Consider the following 20730-nt stretch of genomic DNA (forward strand, 5'->3'; position numbering starts at 1 on the left):
TCTTACTCCTTAAATGAGAAGACCGAATGATTTTTGCTCTTCCCGTTTCTAATGTCATGGAAAAGTCTCTAATAGCAAACTGTCCTGTTGTAGTTAGGTGTTCACCGTTATTTCTTAAGAAGTTAGCATAATTCATATCTTATTTGCTGTAATCATTCATAATGCTTGGGGTCCTGCTGTTATGCAGGATGTGTTGAACAGAAATGCACAACATTTAGGTGAAAGCTTATTGCTGAGAGACCAGTATTCCTGTATTGCCAAGGCCATGCAGCACGTCAGGGGCATTTCATCTCTAAGGGCATCTCAAAGCTCTTTTGCCCGACTTGATACAACAGACTTGTCAGTATTGAGGCAGTACTAGATTACAGAAAGTATAGAAACTTTGTTCTATATAGTAGAATCTACTGAAAAGGAAAAAAAAAATTAGCAGGTCCCTCTGTTTGTTTACTTGAGGCATGTACTTTTTTCTATATGGTAATGAAATGGTGGAAATGCTTAACTATTACAGAACTGAAGAGATAACGTAGGGGCTTTATGGCTTTTTTTTCTTTCTTTCTTTTTCAGTGGTATACTGATGAGAACCATGGAATTCCAGGCCTTTCCAGCAAACATCTCTACACACATATGACCCATTTCCTCAAACAATGTTTTTCTTTGTCAGAATAGATGGCCTATTCAGAGCATGCTAAGGCATCTGATACATCTCTGGGAGAATGCAATGATAACAGTGCCCGGGTTATGTAGTTTTCAGGTGGATTGATAGCAGGAACTCTGAAGTTAAAAACTTGATGTTTACATCCATTTTTTATATTGTATATTAGCAGATGTTGTGCTAATACATGTTTTGGCACATTTAACACCTGTTGGATAGAAAAAAATAAAATCAGAATGTAACACGGCATGTGCATTTATTGCCATCTTGCTTAAACTACATTCTGCATTCCAAAGCTAGGTGGTCCATTGCGAAGGCATGCTGCCAAATGAATACACTTGCATTTGTTAACTATAACTGTAAAATGGGCAAGGACAATGAAAGTAGTACAAGTACCTAATTAACTTCTTAATAAGAACCAGTTTCTCAAAATACATTTATATTTCCAATTTATTGGAAAGAACCCAAGCAGGGATAGGAACACACAATATTTGAAGCCTAAGTATGGGTAATCAGCCAGAATTTTGAATGCTGTGTTCAAATTTTATTCAGCTCTTCCTTGAAACCCTGATTCTGCTAAACTCTGTGTTCAGGTTTAAATATGGAAACTGGACATTCATGATAGCTATTTTATCTCAATGTTTTTTTCTGCCTGTGTTCAGATTATGTGAGCCACATTAGCCTGCTTTTAATCTTCACTTTGGAATTCACATTAATTCTAATATTGTTCATCCCAGACTGAGGGGAAAAAAATCACAGGATTTTGCAGGTTTTCTTTGCTTTGTTTCCAGTAAAACTATTTTAGGAAGTCTTTTAAAAACTCTAGAAGCTAATAGTGATTGGAACACATGTATTCTTTTGATTAGTAATTAAATCAGTCCTGTCATAATATAAGAGTATGAACAAGATAATTGGCAGGAGATCCATTTTAGATTAAATGATTCTCTGGTCACATATTTAAAAAATTCTGAGTTAGCTTACTGCATAAGAATTGTCATCTGTCTAATGTAGTATCTCATCTTTGCTATTAGCTAGTGAGGGTACAAAATAACCTGAAGAAGATTGTGGAGTAGCCTTCCCACAAAGAAAGCTGCTTCCTAACTCTTTGAGACTGGTTGCTGCTTCTTTGTGGAAGAGCAAGGCATTTTTGACCCTCTTGACAAAAAGATGGGGTTTAGCCAATATCATTAAAATGTAGAAGTGATTTGCTATGTAACGGATTCCTTCATTTTGTTAATGGCAATATCAAATCTGATTTTCCGCACATGAGAACATTCCTCAGACATCTTTATGTAAATGTAGTTGCCAAGCTGTTTGTAATGGTTAAATTATACTTTGATGGGAACTCTTCAGAAAATACTCAATTAGTTCAGGTTTTTTTGGAAACACTGCCAATTATGTGACGTTAATGAGCTTTTTGTTGGTAATGTAATTAAAATTCAACTGCTATAATGGTTAAAGGAAAAAAATATAGCTCTAAGAAAGTTAATGTTAAGCAAATATAACATGAAGTGGGGCTAATTAGATGTTGATTACATGGTCCTATGTGCATTTGCTATAAACAACAATACTCTCAATAATGTGATTATTTTACAAATAAGGAATACAATTCAGTTGAAATTACTGAGATTTAACTCTCAATTTGTTATATTGATACAACACTACAGAAACTATTGCAAATTTGCGTTGAAAGAGAGGAAAATCAGGTTCTTGTAGCAGATGCTTAAAGGTTTTAGATATCTGAATATGTCAGTGAGAACCCAGAGCAATTTTCAAAATGCATGGTATCAATCTCACATTAATATCAATATATTAAGTTATCTTTAAGTTTCTGCACCTTTATACTTTATTTATACTTCTGAAAAATCCTGCAAGCCCTAGAAATTTGACCAGATAAACCAACCCATTGTGGATACTACAAGTAATAAAGTAATACAATGCACTGGTCACACCCTGCCCACAGGTCTGCAGTCAGAATCTTCTGGAAGCATTTGAGATAAGGGACATTTCTGGAAAATGTGTCAAACAAAATAACAGAAGGTACCTCTTTCCCAAGGGATGCGTTAGATATTTCATCATTAATTTGCCCGTATGTCTATTTATTTCCTGAGGCAATCAGAGTACACATCTTCCAAACTGTCCAACATTTACTTTGGCTTGTAGGAAGCAGCTATGGGGATAAACCATAAAAAAATTAGTGCATCATGCTGCTGTCATTTTTGCTTCATTGTTTTTCATGTCATTAATTTATTTGCTTTATACAGTGTTCTTGCCAAAGAATGGGAATATGTCTTCAGCAGAGTGTGACGTTTACACTGAGTTGCTGGAATAATGTAGAACCTAAAAACTTTTTGACTGAGCAACCATGTATTTTGATGACCTGGGGAAAAATGTCGTAGGATACTATGAGTGTTTAAAAAAAAAAAACTTACAAACATATACAACATATATCAAAGTAGCTGTCCTGTGCTAATAACAGGTAATGATGCAGTCATTCATTAGAAATGGTGCAGAGCATTTATAACATACCATTACAGTATCACACAATGATTGAGGTTGGAAGGGATCTCTTGTCCAATCCAAGATTATCCAGGTGGCTCAAGCAGGGCCACTTAGAGCAGGTTGCCCAGGACCATGTCCAGACAGCTTTTGTATATCTCTCAGGAGGGAGACTCCACAACCTGTTTGGGCAATCTGTGCCAGTGCTCAGTCACTCACATAGTAAATAAGTTGTTCCAGACAGAACCTCCTGTTTTCAGTTTGTGCCCATTACTTCTTGTACTCTCACTTGTCATGACTGAAAACAGCCTGGCTCCATCTTCTTTACACCCTTATTTCAGATAATTATGTACATTTTCCCTAGAAGAAAATGTTTTCTGTTCTGCATTGTTTTCTATAATCACAATCCACTTATAACCATCACCAGACATTTTCAAGGACAGTTGTTTGCCCTGTTCCTTTTTAATACAGCCTACAGTGTTTAACTACAGTTCTGCAAAAGGGCTTGTCTTGATGAATCAAGCTGAAGCTAACAAACGGTTGGTTTTATATATGAATAAAAAGTATATGCGTATACTGCAAACATAGAATATGTTATGTAAAAGCCAATGCTGGAACACAGCTTACTTTGAAATTAAGAAATGATAGCTTTTCGCAACAAGATTTTCTAAGCTGATGAAAGAGAGTCCTCAAAGTATTGCTTTCTACCTTAGGACATTTTAGAGGATCCAGTTTTCAGAAAATGCTGAGCACTTCCCTATTTTCTTTTTTCTCTTTTGAATAATATTCTCATACTCGAGGTACCCAAAAATATCACTTCAGACAATGAAACTTGGTCTTTGAGACTGTCTTATAAACAAGGTATACTAGCCTCTGAAGGTGGGGCAGTGATATTTTCTTTGAATGAAGAAATAGCCACAGACAGAGCTGTTTACAAGTCTGTTTCCACTATAAATCCTGGTTAACTTTTACAAAATAAAGGTAGAGGTGCAAAGCAAACCTGCATTTTCATCATCTACCTAATGTTGTGTGTATGCATGTATCAATGAACAATATCATGCTGTATGTATCAATGAACATATAGCGTTTCTCATACCTCAAACATGGAAATAAATTCTTTGCTTCACTTGGGATTGCTACGTGTGCAAAGAAGAAAAAGTTTGAAGTGAAAACAACGTTAGTAGATCAAGTATAACTCCAGCCAGGCTCCAGAACATGGTTAGTGTTATACTCATTTTACTTAGATAGCAAGTAAAATTCAGACTACATTTAATATTTTCCAGTTTGCCAGTCAGTTCTAATTACAAGGCACAGCTGTTTAGTACATTTTATAGTCATTTGAATGCTCTATATTTAATGTGAATAATTCATAGTATTTGCTAAGAGCATTTGGTATTACTTTCAATTATGAACATTGTCTTCTCAGAATGTAAAGTAACTAGTACATACTTGGCCAGCTCTTCTGCTTGCGCAAATTGATGCAGCTCCATTGATTTCAAACGGAGCGATTCCAATTTATTGTCAGTAGACAGTATGGGATATTTGCATAGTTACAATAACTTTGTTTCCTAAGATACAAACCCATAAATATCCATGGCAGTGAGCACGGAGTTGCATGCTGTGTTAAGGTGTGGAGACCCTAAACTAATCTCTCTTTTCAGAAAGTCACTCCTGCTCTCCAAAGTGTAGCCATGGAGTTGCACACTTGTTGCACACATTTGTGTGTTATACATGTATGTACATGTGCATGTGTGTAAGATTTATGCTCCATATGTTTTATGTGTGTATGTGTTTCCATGTATAGGTTGTACTAATTTCCAGAAGAATGAAGGCCCCTTCTGCCTGATTATCATGATAGGAAAACAAAAAGGGCTTCACATTCAAGCCTCTGAACTCATGGTTGAGAAGGTTAGGGAGAGGGGGCTTTTGGTACAATGTACTAAAGAAAAGGCAGTGGTCCTTTAGTCATATCCCAAGATACAGCCTCCTCTCTCCTATCTTCTTTAGGTTTATATATAAAGGTGCTAATAACAAAAAAAAAAAAAAAAAACACAGAAAAATTGTGTTGTTTTTTTTAAGCATTTTGTAGTGTTGGTTTTTTTTCACTTTAAAAAGCAACTTCCTAATTCATTAAAATGTTCGAATCTTGAATATTTTTTAATAATTTTTCTTGTACCAACAATTAAAGAATTAAAAGAAACATACTTGAAAGAGTATGATATTCAGAGTATGTTAGCCAGTACATTGGTCTAACAAGTGCATTGGTCCTATTTTTATGAAAAAAACATGCCAGCTGGAATTGCTGCTGCTAGGGTATTAGGTTCAGTGTGCATCTGGTAAGAATTCTTCTTATTTTACCTCATCTGTAATTTCCCACACGATTTCTGGTCCAGTAAGTGCAGTATGCTATCCCTAATAGCAGCCATTACCTCGTGCTGAGATGATGGTGTAGGAAACTTTGATTCCCTTCAAATTCAGTGAACCCAAGATACCGATTTTTTAATGTCTCCAAGTGACACCTGAAAAACATTAAGATGCAACTTTCCCAAAGGCAGGTCACTTTTAGGTTCTGTTTCTTAGTCTGATTCATTTGAAAGTACTGTCTCATCCATGAACTAAAACACAGAAGGGAGTGAGCCCTTGACTTTTGCCTAGAGGAGCAAACTATTGTATTTTATGATGTGAAAGGAAAAAACTTAGTTCAGGATATGTACATATGCATGTTTCACAGAGTCATTAAAATTTTCTATCTTCTTGTTTGCTGTGCTCTTGAAATATGTATTTCTCTAGATTCAGTTACGGCAACTGACAGGTGCGTAGTTCTTGATGGCAGTTCGCTTCTTTCCTGTACTTTTTATTGTATGTGTATCACCTGAAAAACAAGTAATCAGGCAGTCATCTTCTAGATGCTAGATGACCTGCTAGATGCTATAGCCTGCGTAACAACCTGCCCAATGAGGTGCACTGAGCTGCTCTGTCTCATATGTTTTCTTCCTGAAATCATCCTACTGTAAACAAGGAAATTTAACTGACACAAGAAAATATACAGAGATAAACAGAAGAAAAGAAGCACCTGTTTCCTGGAGGGGAAGGTATTTTCTTACCTTCTGGCTTCTCTGTTTAGAAAGCTATGCATTTTTAACTCAACATGCAATGAGATATCATCTGTAGCAGTCCATTTCAACAAATAAGTATGTGTCATATTCTGGTGAAAAAAGAAAAAAAAAAACAAACAACAAAAAAGAAAAAACACGGTCTAAATGGCCCTTTGATCACCATCTGCTGTCGTATCGGGGTACTGCAGAGCTGGAGAACATACCTCCGTGCAGGACATGCAAAGCTGACCAACTTCGTGGAGAGAGTGCCTTTTAACACTTAGTGTAGGAACTGCATTTAAAATATGATTTTGCAGTGGAAATCGAACGTAGATTAAAAACATAATTTTGAAAACAAAGTATCTCAGTGAGATTGGCATCTCATGAAGACAATTACATTTTGAGCATGAGGTAGTTTCCAGGCTTATTTTGGTTCCTTTGGTACCGCGTCTTAGATATTACACTGGTGTTTGCCTAGGGCAGGTTGCTATATGGAGATGGGTTGTTAATAGATCATTTCAAACAAAAAAGACTGAAAAGCCAAATTTAATAAATATCTATGCAAATTTGTGTATGCTATGCTAATCAATGACTGGGGTTCCATGACTTTGAACATCTGGGAGAGAGAAAAGAATACAATAACGAGCAGGGAGAAAAAGGACATGGAGAAGAGAACATGGAAAATAGAGAAAATGAAGTAGTAATTAATAAGGAGACTGACAAAAAGAGCAAGTAAGGCTTTCTGAAATGACTGAAGGAATTAACTGAAGTCAATGATGAGAGACCCAGAAGCAGTGCTCTTAGCTTTTCAGCAGCATCACTTGCTTTTTAGCTAGAAATGACAAAATGGGACCATGAATCTCAGTACATGGATCCAAGAGCAGAGAAAAAATACACTAACACTCCAAAAAAATACAATTGATTTTGTAGACTGAGTATTAAGACCTAATGTTTCCCTACACTTGTACTGTGGGTGTATTGGGAGTGTGTAATACAACAAGGCATTTAGGGTAGAACTCTAGGAAGGATCTGTTTAATTTTGTTTGCCACTCTAATATTAGGGTTATTATGTTTATATACTACTTCAGTTGTACAATATGGGCTATGCCAATCTGGCTATGGTCAACCAGCAGAAAATTACCTCAGTGAAGAAGATTCTTTGCTGGCTTCAAGGAACAGTGTTAGGGGAAATAAGAGGGTGTACTGTAGTATGCATGTTTTGTGCCACAGTTAGACAATGGGCCACTCTAGACTGGATCATAGGCTGTCATTTATGCTCAGTGAGATGTCCACCATGATTCCTGACCCTTCCCACTTCTGAGCAGAAGTGAAACTCAAGTTTGAATCCTTCATATTTACTATCTCTCCTGGAATGCATGGTATGCTACATATATGATAATTATATTTCTTTTTTTTTTTTGTGTGCCCTTTTCCATTTTATAAAGGATTATCATGATATACCAAAAAGTCCTTAAAATTCTATAGGAATTTCTTGCAGGGGGATATCTCACTTGTTGCTTCATAGACAGGATAAAATCCCCATATTCATGACTGGCAGATTTTTCAGCTGCGAGGGCTACTGACAAGCTTTGTGTCAATCTCTCCTACCTGTGGTCACAAGATCACTGAACAGTCTTCAGCAATGCTGCCCCATCACAGACATGAAATTGCCCCCATTTATTATTCAATGTTTTAGGATCTTGATAGTAGTTGTACAGAACATACACAGCTATAAAACTTACACCTGTATTTTTTATTATTATTATTTCCTTGTAGGATTGGAGACACATGAGCAAAAGGCTTATCTTGTATAAATCTGTAGGCCACAGTGTGAAACTCAATTTACAGTGAAAGTTTGGCATACTGTTCTCCAGTGAGTATGAGTTTTCATGTAACAGAGTTGGCATAATACATCTAAGCGTAATCAAATGTTTTTGTTAAATTTGACCTGTCCATGGTCATGTATGTCCATACATGTCCATGTATGGTGAGTGGCCATCCCTGTAGTACTTTACATCTCTTCATGTTCATTATATTGGCACAAGATTACTTGAAGAATTAACCAAGCACTTTGGGGTAGTAATGCTGTTTATTGTTAACAGTGTATTAAATTTATAAATCTTGATAAAATTGTTAGGTTAAGTGATATTATTAATGTCAACAGGACCAGGATTTTGCTCAATACTAAGTATTAAATGTGGCAAATCAGAATTTGGAGAAATTGCTACCTTCATCCAAAGCACCTTTAGCCAAGTGTTTATCATTCTAATGCCCTTCTGCTTGATATTTACTTCTTTGGACATAGCTACCTTACTCCTTTTGCAAATCCATGTTAGCATTGATGTCATAAAGTAAGCAGAATGAATGTGTGAAATTGCTTGTAAAATTATCAAATGAAATGAATAGCAAATATGATTACTTTTTTTTTTTTTTAAGTTGAATAAGGAAACTGTCAGCAATGATGCACTCTGGTAATGCTTACTAGAGCTGAACAGTATATATATAAGTCCGTGCAAAAGAGGCAGCTAGGCAGATCTCAGGATCCTCAAGGCTTTCCATAGTTCCAGAAGAGAGAGTAGCCACTCCAGCTGCTACATATCACTTCAAAGAATAAAAAGGTAAGATTTATGTGAAACACTAGTACAGTTTGTTTGAGAAAGCTGAGTGTATTTTCTGTATTGTATTGTCCAATACAATACAGGTCCAGGGTCTTTCAACAAATTAGTATTTTCTTCTGTGCTTATACTCATTAATGTTTGAAGTTAATGACATCATCATTTAAATCTTTTAATCTATTGAATTAGTTCAACAGAGAATGATCCCAAAATGGGAAATCAACTGTTAGGATTGCAGAAGCAACTGAAAGATGGAAGAGTAAGCATGTAAAGATAAAAGACAGGCATTGTAATAAGAATTTAAATGTGAAATACATAATTATTGATTTTTCTATTTTTATCTCATATATTTATCTATTTTTATATCATATATTTAGATTTTTTAAATATTCATTCCTTACAGCTACTTTCTAAATATGAATCAACAGGGATTAAATTGGCATAATGCAAACAAAGTAAATGGGTTTATATAGACACTGATTGAAAACTGTCCAAGACAGCTTGTCACTACATCACCCTACAGATTGCCACTCCATTGCCCTAGCTTCAGATTGGTTTGCCTCAAACAACCGTAATTTTCCTATCACTATAAGATCTCGGAGAGAAATTTTATAGCATAAAAGTAAAAACTAAAACCTTTCAAAAGTTATTGTGATTATTTTATAAAATTTAACTTAGTCTTTTGGTCTGCTATGGATTTCCTTATACTAGAACCATTATCTTTTACAGAACTTTACACAAGGCATTGCAGTAGGTAAATTAGATGTAAAGCACATCTATTTGAAAAAGTTATTTATTAATAATTAGAAATAATTTCTATCTGCAATTTTCACATTAATAGAAATCTACTTTACTCATTCATACATTTTCATATGAAAATATTCGCTTTTTTACTGATGTAATTCCATACTTCTTATTTTTAAACTGGAAATAGATACGAATCTGACTTTTGAAAGATTCATTTTTGAAAACTCAGCAAGATTAAGCTAGTTAAAATTGTACAAAAAAATGTAAAATTGTAGTGTAGAAAAGACGTCTGCAATAAAATACATGGGAAAAACTAGAAAACAGATTGATCAAGGAAATAATATCAATTTCTAATTTCAAATGCAAATAGATGTCACAAGTCAATATTTTCAATACTACAAGCTTCTGATCAAGATTTGAGAGACATTTATTACATACTTTCTGGCAGTTCAAACTGTGGTACGTTATGTTTTTTATCTCTAATCAAAAAGAAAAGAAAACATTTCCATTAGTTTAATATGCATAGAAATAAACTTATTTGGGTTTGGTTGTTGTTTTTTTATTTTTTATTTTTTTGGGGGGGGGGAGGTGTAAGATTAGCTTCAGTTTTCCTGCACCCTGACAATAAGATCATGTGTATTTTGGCAGTATCTACTAGTGACTTAAATAACTAAAAGCAAATAAAAACTTTCTTCTGATCTGGAAAAAAAATAAAATTAAATTAACAGGAATAAACTAAACAAATAATATTTTTCTGATCATCTCTTATTCTCTACAAAATATGTTTCTGTTCCCAAGAATAAAACAACAAATTGCTATTTTAATAATGTTTTTCCTTTAACTTGTAAAAAACTGCTCTTTCTGATTTGGGTTACCAGTAACAAGTATTAAACATTGAACAAACAAAACTGATTCTAAATTTTTGAGATAATAATTTGACATAAGTTTAACAGCTGGTCAGTGCATTTGAAATGCTTATTTTATTAATGGCCAGAATTCTCTTACTTGAAGATTTTAATAATGTCTAAAAACTGCATTTATACATCTTCAGATTTTGATTCTCAAAAAAAAAATAGAAAGAAACTAAACATAGATTTAACTTTAAACATTCTTAAGGCATAATGTAGCCAATGGTAGCCAGTGAACAGTACTGTTCAGGTTCTATAGGACTGAGGTATAAGAGAACTGAAAATCTGTTCACTGATTGCAATGGGCTTTGAATATTTATTTATAAGTTTTATATAAAAGAATAGCTTTTGGTATCTGATACTATTATAAACAGACTGGATAAATGATGAGGCTATTTCTTTCATTCCATGTGAGTGACTTAGGTTTATGTCTAAACTGTATCATGTTTTAACAATGCTACAGGAAAGTACCCAACTTTTTCTGGTTTATCAGGTTAAGTAAAAGTGTAACAGTCTGCTTGTGTATCATTAAGCATGGGAAATTTACTTATGTATGCTGCAATAGCCAGACTCTATTTGGTGTCTAGACTCTTTTATATATTATATTTGGTGTGAGACTCATTTATAGCTATATCAGATAGCATGGTGGGGTCATTACAGTGCAGCCAAACCATTTTTGTGATCACAACAAAGTTATCTCCCAAAGAATAAGGCAAAGCTTTTGTTCCATTGTTGGAAGACTACGAAATGTGAAATTATGCATTCTGGAGGATTGACATTGGATGTCAGTGTTGCACCACCAAATTACAGCTCCAAATGAAGCAGCAAAAAGAGAGTTCTATGCTATAGCTAGTATTATAATAAGACGGAATGATTACATGGCCACTGCATTATTTGTTGATACTATAGGCAGGATATATGTAGGTGTAGAAATTAAATCTCATATATCAGGGCATTACAGAAGGCAGAAAACAGTCACCATACACACTAGGAAAAACAAACAAATATATTGTCAGTAGCTTTTGATGGAGACAATGAAATCATCTCCATTGCTTAGCAGTACAATCCACCAGGATCGATTTATTTTCCCATTTTTTATCAAGATTTTATTAAGGTTTAGATTCAAAATACTTCAGTATTTTGATACTGACATTGAGGTATTGTAGTAAAGTATTTATATTAATCATTAAGGTTATCTTAAAAATTAGATCTCACAAAATACTAAAAACAATATCTTCTTCCTAACCGTAGATAAAATGCCTGCCAACAGTCGAGACTTACAATTTCATTTCATAATAGATGGAAGAAACAAACTTTAAAAAAAAATCCTGCTCTGAAGCTGGGGCATACTAGTGGGACAGCGTAGAAGTCCAACAGCAGCAGGACTATTGATGCTGTAGTAAACTTTTTGCACAGCTCAGTGCAGAGCCATGTCCAAATCTCAAAACAGAGTAATTTATACCTTCTCTACATATAATTTCTTCATAACTTTCATATGGCTTCCTCCAGTCCATAGTATATTTAAATCCAGCCTATTGCAGCAAGGCATTACCACAGAGAATAGACATGTTTTCTCTCAGGCTGCCTTATTTTATAAATCATTGAATTTAAGCAAATAAAGTCATTGGAGCTGGAGGAGTTAAATGCAGATTACATTTAGTGGGGAGGTTGTTTTTTTTACTGGGTCTTAGTTTGCCACGTATAACTTTACTTTAGTGCACTCATATTTCTTATATCCCTATGTTTTTCAGGCTGTAACATAAACTTCCATAGAAAAATGTCATGGATGGCAGAAGGGCTCTTTCAAATACTCAAATATCAGTCCAAGTGCATGATGATGATATTATTTCCAGTGACATTTTGCTCTTGTGAACTCACTGCAACTTCTGTTGCTTTTAACGTGATCTATACTGATTTTAAAGTTAGAATGATTTACTATTCATCATTCATTTAATTCGCATTTCTCATTGAATGAATGGTATATTTAATTTCTTTGTCAAGGTCAAAACACCTAACGTTTTAAATTCATTTTCTTTTCTATACAGTCATTCCAGAAATTTAAGGGATCAAAACCAATAAACAATAAATACTAACTGATTTTGTAAGTAGATTTCCTCATTTCCTGTTTATACAGATGCCCTCAATGCAAAGCACTTTTGAGACTATTAGCCATCAGCTGCTCATAGTCCTTTTTGCACAGGGTTTTGTGAGCCCAAAATGAATAGCATTTCATTTTTCAGGATTATATGTCAACAGGCTAATATTAGTACATTAAATAATGAAAATCATAGCACATAGGGAATTAGGAAGAACATTTTTCCCACTGGTGACTATTCACTAAAAGTGAACTGTACTACTTGTGTGAGTAAACCAGTCACTAATTCAAGTACTAAAGAGTCATCTATCAATAAGCCATTCACTCCAGAGGCCTACTACTGCAATATGTTTTATTTCCAAAATGGAAAAAAGTTAAAGGAACGTGGAGGGTCAGGAAGAACGAATGAGGAGCTGCTGATGTGACAAGGTTCTTGACAGCAATTTGCCTTTTTTTTTTTTAATAGTAAATGAGATGGAAAAATATGAAGTCACAGCAATACCCTAGTTTTGCTGTAAAACAATGTTATAGAAACAGATTGAATGTTTACCATCAGAAGAATGCAGAGCAAAGGAGATGCAGACCTTTATACTCATATTACAGAGGAAACTGAGGATGCAGCTAGTCTCAGCTCTCCTTGCAGTCTGGAACACAGACTAAAGCCTAAAGATATTAAATCTTGAATGCCTACCCAAGGCACTGTAATCTCCATCCAGTTACACAAGGTCTCAATATCTTCAAGTTTAGATCAGCATTAAGGATCTCTCTTTTTGATATAATTGATTCAGTGGTATGTAAAGATGATTACATTTTTCTTTGTTGCCTTATTTCTGTTTTTACAGGCAATGAAAATGAAAAGTGTTTATTTTGTTGCTGGGCTCCTATTAATGATAGTTCAAGGCAGCTGGCAAAATCCTCTTCAGGATACAGAGGAGAAATCAAGGTAAATTCTGTAGATCGAACTTCTAGAAACCCTTGGCCTTAACTTTGTTTTCTTATAGTTCAAAGCAAAACATACTGTGACATATATTATTCAAAGTACTTAATCTACCATTGGAACTAGGAAATTTTTAATACTTCAAAGTGAGGCACAGAAGTTTTCACTATTTTAAACAATAGCTGCCTTAGTTATCCAAGAAGACCTTGTAACTGTGCAGTATCCAATCCACTATATTGATTAATTTTACCAGCCAGCTAGTGATCAATAATATGCCACTTTTTTTTTTTTTTATCTTTTAAGACTATAAAATGATATGGTTAAAAGAAAAGTCAGTGTAGAATGTACTATAATCATTGTCAATTAACATGTTCTAAACTTTTCTCAGATTATTCAAAGCTTCCCAGTCTGAACCGTTAGATGAATCTAGACAGCTGAATGAAGTGAAGCGTCATTCACAAGGTACATTCACCAGTGATTACAGCAAGTACTTGGACACCAGACGAGCTCAGGATTTTGTGCAGTGGTTAATGAGCACTAAAAGAAATGGGTAAGCCTTTTTGCTCACATTGCTATAGATCTCCATATACAGAAAACGGCCCAAAATCTAGTACCTGTCTGAATTCAGTTTCTTGATTTCAGCTTCCCATCACAGGCCATGTATAACCGTCAAATGACTAATGTACTTAAGGAAAATTTATATATATCATTAATATGTTATTAGAAATGAGGGGTATGTGCAAAATCAGTCAAAAGGATTTGGATAAATCAAGTGTAGTGTCTTGATAAATCAAGTGTATGTGATGTACCACCCAAACTGAGACTATATCAGCCTCTTTGGGACAGATGGTTTCAGTGAATCAACTTATTTCAATATGAATCGTGTCAGTAAATATAATATAAAGATGTCACCTTTGGACCTTAATAAAACTTTCCGTGGTTACTCTAATCCTGAAGTTTCATTTGTGAAAAGGGAGCTAAGGTTTAATCTTTATTGACTGCTGGATTACAAATATACCATTAAGGTGTAAATTGGCATGTGTTTTTAAAGATACACTTTGCTTAAACACAAGCTACCAAGCTGAGAGCAAGAATAATGTAAGAGCATGTAATTCTGTGCCCGGCGTTCTAGAAAAGATCTGTCCACAGAATAAAAAAATCCATTTAAATCCTTGTGGGAGCCTTTAAAATATAAAGTAATAATTTCTAGATAATGTATTAATTTAAATTATAGAATTATAGAATAGTTTGGGTTGGAAAGGACCCTAAAGATCATTTAATTACAACCCCGTTCAGGTGAGGTGGCAGGGACACCTCCCACTACACCAGGTTGTTCAAAGCCCCATCCAGCTTGACCTTAAACACTTCCAGGGATGGGGCATCCACAGCTTCTCTGGGCAACCTGTTCCAGTGCCTCACTAACTTCATAGTAAAGAATTTCTTCCTTAAATGTATAAGTCTAAAAGTATTCATAATATTCATCCATCAGTCATGGTTGTTTATGATAATATTTAAATAATAACCAATAGAAACTTATCATGCTCATGCATGCTCTGCAATGTACTGGTAATAATAATCTAATGATTGTGGAATTCCACTACAGCCAACAAGGACAGGAGGACAAAGAGAATGACAAATTCCCGGACCAGCTCTCAAGGTATTCTAGTTGCCACAACTCATTACTCAAAAACAAGTCAACCTCATTTCCTCATTTTCCGTTAAACAAGAAAGAAAACTAGTATTCTTTACAATGTTAACATAATCCAAGAAATACCCATCAAAAGAAATTGTTCTGCACTTATTTTTTGTGAGGAAAGAAAATGTCTGATATTTATTCCTGTACCTGTGTGCTATAGCTTCAGGGAATGCAATGGCTTGAGAACAACAGATTTTAGGAAAGAACATACCAAGTAATAAAGGAGAGTAGAGAATAAAAAAAAAAATACAAAAAAGGTTGCCGAAAATCATTGTGTTAGGGGAAAGAAAACCAATTAGAATACTAAGGAAGGGCAAATTGCCAGGCATCAAGTTTTGGGGGGCTGATAAAACATGATACAATGTTTGGCTCTCAGTGCTCTGTCAAATTTTATACAAATTGCTCATAACAGAAAAGGAGAACACAAGACAGGCTGGAGGTCAAAATTTTATTTCCTGACAATGATTCTGGGAGAGGGTTTGAGGGTTTCAAAATTTGGAGCAAACAATAACAAAAAACACTAAGTGTTTTTGCAAAATAGATTTAAATACCTATATTCATTCTACCTTTTGTTAGAAAATCCAGAGAGGGCAGCTTGGATCACAAAGATCTTTCCATTCAAAACACTGTTGATATAATACAAAATCTGTGATAATGTTTCAGCTTCAGTGAAACAGCATATCTCAACAAAATTAACATTTCATCAAAAATGTTCCAAACTAGAGTTAGCATGCTGATGGAAAATGCAGATGGTACTAAATTGGGAGTAATGGTGAAATCCCAGGAAGACAAAATATAATAGAAAGTGCTAGAGGCCCTGAAAATTGGGAAGAAATTAGCAAATTCTGAAATAGAAATTCGAGGGAACTTATCTGGGGAAAATATTCCAAAATATGTCTACTTCTCAGTGCAGTGTGTCTTCCTAAGGGCCAGTGTGACATAATTTTGCCATATCAGAGAAAAAAGCATGTTGGGGGGGAGGTGATTTTCTTTACTAAGCTGGAGATGATCAGGTTTGAAATTGTTCCAAGATTATCACTTGGTTGGAATGATGTGTGTCCACAAAGCAATTCAAAGTGCAGCAGACTGATATCAAAAGGGGTTAAGTCTGAACAGTTTGGCTAAGAAGTGCTAAACACAGGAGGACTGGCTTAATAGAAGTTTTAGGTGAGTGCTTATTGAGTAGTCTTATTGAGGTAACAAAAAGTGTATCTGTAGAATACTATAAAGTTTGTTGAGCAGAGCCAATTAATCTAGCAGAAAACCTTTCCAATGCAGCTCTATATGCTTTCAGCACCTAATTTTATTTGTTTAGAACTAGTTCAGTTATTTCTACACAAAACTGTACTGTATAGCACAGGCATTGCTTTTAGAACTGAAAGTCAAAAATACCAAGAGTAATTTCAGAAGCAAAGAAAACCCCTCTCTCTAATAAGAAATGTTAGTTTAGTGGGGAATATAAATTAATAGAAGTTAAAAAATTGTAGTCAGTAATGCAGTCTGATCCTACAGTATTGCTCTTCTTTCAGCAATGCAATCTCCAAGCGTCATGCTGAATTTGAGAGACATGCTGAGGGCACCTACACCAGTGATATCACCTCTTATTTGGAAGGTCAAGCTGCCAAAGAATTCATTGCTTGGTTAGTGAATGGACGAGGAAGAAGAGAGTAAGAATCCATCCATTCCTATTACTAAATTTTGCCATGCTTTCGAGGTTAGAAATCAAGTCTGATGAAATCTTGATGTGTTTTTGATGATTCTTGCTGTACTTCACAATTTCCTTTCGTAATAGAAGACATTCTGTGAGTGTTAGACTACCATTTTAAGTTACTGAGTTCAAACACATTGAAGCAAACCATTTCAGTATGCTGTTACACTCTGAAAGGTCAAGTTATATTTAAGGTCTACATATCTAAAACTAAACCAGACCTTCCTCCACTTACAACCTTTCCCACTTCACACAACATTGCTTACAGTCTCCTTAACTCTCATTGACTGCGATAATTCAAGTCAGTGTCATCTTAAATTCCTTTCTCTCTTTTTTATTTTTTCCCAACCTCTGCAGTCAATTTTTCCCTCTGCAGTATTTCCAAGATTAAATTTTTACCAATGTCACTGCCACCACAGCTGTAGTCCATGCTCTGGTGATCATTCCCAGCAGTTACTGATGTCTTCTTTTTCTCTTCTTATGATCGACAAACTCTCCCCAAGCTGCTGCTGCCAAAATAACCATCATTTCCTACAACTATATCTTATTTTCATTTTTAAGACACCTCTACTTCTTTTGCTATGGTTTACAGTTTCCGGGACTCACAGATCCACAGTTTTGATTTACCTGCATCTCTGATTTCTTTCATGCTTATCTTGCTCTTCATATTGCACATTTCTCAAAACCAATTCACTACATTAGCTCACTCATGATCTTGTATCTTTTTTTATGATAGTCTTACACTTGGAACAGCCTTAGCTTCAGTCTCCTTCAGGCACTTTCTGTCTTATCATAGTTCCAACTCTGCATGGTTAGGAGTTAAACCATGCAAATGCCACTGCCCACCTTTTAACTGTTCTGTATTTATATGTGCCTTTAGACTGTAAGCTCTTCGGGGCAAGGATTTCATCCTATAATTATATACTCTACCAGCTGTAAAGTATTATGTAAGTCTTTCATTCTATATAAAAATAATAAATAACGATAACAATAAAATATCATCTGTAAGACAAGATTGTGTGTTGTAGTCAAGGAAGACTAATTAGGTAAAAGTAAATTTTGGAAATAATGATGATTTCCTGAAAAAAAATAGTTAGTGATTTCCTGGGTTAAATGAATGTGGTCAGCTATACAGATACGGGAAAGGCTGGTGCCTCTTCATAGTGATGTTCAGATCTGCAGTTGTTTTTTCTGTCCTTTTATTTTCATGAGCAGAGATAGGGTATTTTAGTATTTGTAAGAAAGAGAGATTACAACTGAGCTGTGATGAACTGAGCTTAGAAACCTAGATGGACAATTACATACAGAGCAGCCTCCTGCTTCCCAGTATTTAGTATTATTTGTAGTCAGACTTGCATATAGCCTTCCCTAAAATCAGTGCATGAAGAGAGACCGTCTGCATGTCACTGACCCCAGAGCATAGTGTGCTTCAGTATCAGCACACCTTACTGGAACCCATTAAAATCTCCCTTTATTTGATGGGTTGAAACAAGCTTTCTAAATAAGGCCCTTGACACAACAATTTTCCAGTGGTCAAAAAGGAAGAGAGCAAGAACTGGGATCTGATTCCAAATCCAAAATTCAATTGTGCAACAACAACAACAAAAATTATACATATATTTTAATTCAGGTATTTTACACCCTCCAAAATTGCTGCTTTTACTGTCTAAATGCTTATGAAATATAATTGTAAGTATAAAACTAAGACTTTGTAAATCAAACAAAAAAATTGTATGAAAATGTGACTATAATATTTTAGTACTGATATTTCTTTAAAAAGTATTCTTAGTAAATCTACTGTGAGTTTTATTGATGCCTAGTCTACTTAGCGTAGACTGAGATGGTTTTGCATGTATGGTTTTTTCAAAAAAATGATAGAGAGGAATCTAGACTTACCTAAATGAAGAGTCCTGCCTGGTAAAGGGAAACTTATTCTTTCTTCTGTTGTTAAAATAATGCTTCAAAATATGTTCTGATATGCTTCGTGCTATACTTAGCCATAACATCTGGCTCAACCTTTAATTCCTTAAAATCACAGGAAATGTGTAGTGTATTAAGATCCTATAATAAGGCCCTCTTAAACAGTTTGTTTATTTTGATCTGCAAATTGTTTCATAATTTCTTCCCTTTGAAGTTTCCCAGAAAAAACTCTTGTAGCTGAAGAAATGGGCCGAAGATATGCAGATGGCACTTTCACAAGTGATATCAACAAAATCCTGGATGACATGGCTGCCAAAGAGTTCCTAAAATGGCTGATTAACACAAAAGTTACCCAAAGGTGCTTGAATTTTGATAATATTTATATTAATATACCGGGGTTTTAAATGTATTTGTCACACATAGGGAAAATACAGCTCATTTTTCTCTTAACTATTGAGATATGTGTAAATATGTTACAAACTTTATGTTACAGACAGTGCTGAACAAGGATAAGACACTATATGCAGAAGCCATTCCAAATACAAATTGTATTTTGCATCAGTGGTGAACCTGGTGAACCTATTTAATAATTTTCTATTTAACTTCAGGGGAGCTTTGCCACTTAGTTGCCAGAAGTGAGGTCATATTAAATTACTGAAAAATAAAATTCTCCTTTGCCATGGGCATTATAAAATCAGAAATGTTTATTGGGAAAATGACACCAAATTCATTATTCTTTAAAGACTGTGATATAAAACTGCCTTAAATTGTGGCTTGCCATTAGGGAATAAGGTACCGTTATATGAGTTCCTGATGGCTAACAACTTAAGAACCCTGTTTTAGTTTTGCTGTAAATAGGTAAATAGTTGTAAATAGGTAAATGCTGATGGAAAAGCAACATTTTCTATCTGAGCTCTGCAAACAAGTTAATATTTGAGGATTATTTGTTAACATTAGCAAAGGATTTCAAAAAAATAATAAAATGCCCACTTGAGGCACATATGAATGGTAAGATTTTCTAAAATGTTGGATATCCATTGCAAAAGTTTATTACTTTTAGTCTTTTAACTACTAAAGGACCTAAAATCACTAGTTGATCTTGGAAATCTGACACAAGACATACTGTCTCAAAAAAATGTAGAAGTTATCATTCAAACACAGTTTTGACTAACTTTTTCATATTTTTGTGTTTGTTTGTGGTTAAGCATTGAAACAATTTAAGATAATCATCTATGTAAGACTAGTAAAAAGATTTTCCTTTAGGAGTAATTGTTTTCAATCCATTATTAGAGAGAGGCATTGAGGAGTTTGTGGAACTAACATCTACTAACTCTTAACAAGAAAAAATGTTTAACAGGAATTTCATAAATCTTGGGAGATTTATAATATGTTCTAATTGCCTTTTTTTTTTTTTTTTTTCCCAGAGATCTTTTGGAAGAATACCAGTAAAAATGCAGAACAAAAATGGGATAAATGAAGATCTTCACTGCATCAACTGCCAGTTATTAAGAGATTCTGAAATCTGTATTGTCATTTACATTGGGTGTAACAAAGCTATGTCACCTTGCATGTCAGAAATTAATTGTAGTGTTGTTTAGTGTTGCCAAAAGATTATATATATGGAATACCTGTTGTCTAAGGGATGGCTATCTTAATAGCTTTAAGACTATGAAAGTTCCACATTTTCATATTTTCCATTTATTACGACTGAAATAACTCCATTTATATTTACATATGAAATTATTTTTCTAAAAAGCTGACATACAATGATTTAATCATCAATTATACGCGATATTTTTAAGGGTCTGGCAGTTGCAAGTGTCTGAGAAGTGAATATCCCTGTTGAAACCTTTGTTAT

The 20730-nt window shown here is 34.5% G+C and overlaps 2 protein-coding genes across 2 annotated transcripts in view; both read left to right on the forward strand.

Moving 5' to 3' along the window:
* The window catches only part of FAP (fibroblast activation protein alpha), a 40609-nt gene extending 39710 nt beyond the window's left edge, over positions 1–899 (forward strand). The window contains exon 26 of the mRNA XM_035568728.2: positions 565–899. Coding sequence (XP_035424621.1) covers positions 565–666 — 102 coding nt within the window. The 3' untranslated portion in view covers positions 667–899. The remainder of the gene's footprint in view (positions 1–564) is intronic.
* Positions 900–1042: 143 nt separating this feature from the next.
* GCG (glucagon) lies at positions 1043–20730 on the forward strand. The gene is made up of 11 exons (XM_035568739.2): positions 1043–4369; positions 6171–6243; positions 8023–8119; positions 8683–8864; positions 12562–12617; positions 13454–13554; positions 13937–14098; positions 15152–15205; positions 16774–16911; positions 19087–19230; positions 20297–20730. The coding sequence occupies exons 6-11, from the start codon at positions 13457–13459 to the stop codon at positions 20319–20321; spliced, it is 621 nt and encodes a 206-aa protein (XP_035424632.1). The 5' UTR covers positions 1043–4369; positions 6171–6243; positions 8023–8119; positions 8683–8864; positions 12562–12617; positions 13454–13456; the 3' UTR covers positions 20322–20730.

This window comes from Cygnus atratus, chromosome 6, assembly GCF_013377495.2.
Source record: "Cygnus atratus isolate AKBS03 ecotype Queensland, Australia chromosome 6, CAtr_DNAZoo_HiC_assembly, whole genome shotgun sequence".
Classification (NCBI taxonomy): Eukaryota; Metazoa; Chordata; class Aves; order Anseriformes; family Anatidae; genus Cygnus; species Cygnus atratus.

Excerpts from the sequence above, each read along its gene's own strand:
- GCG (XM_035568739.2), top strand. The coding sequence starts at position 13,457 with ATGAAAATGAAAAGTGTTTATTTTGTTGCTGGGCTCCTATTAATGATA. Across the intron at positions 15,206-16,773 it reads TTCCCGGACCAGCTCTCAAG|CAATGCAATCTCCAAGCGTC; the intron begins GTATTCTAGTTG and ends CTCTTCTTTCAG. Across the intron at positions 16,912-19,086 it reads AATGGACGAGGAAGAAGAGA|TTTCCCAGAAAAAACTCTTG; the intron begins GTAAGAATCCAT and ends TTCCCTTTGAAG.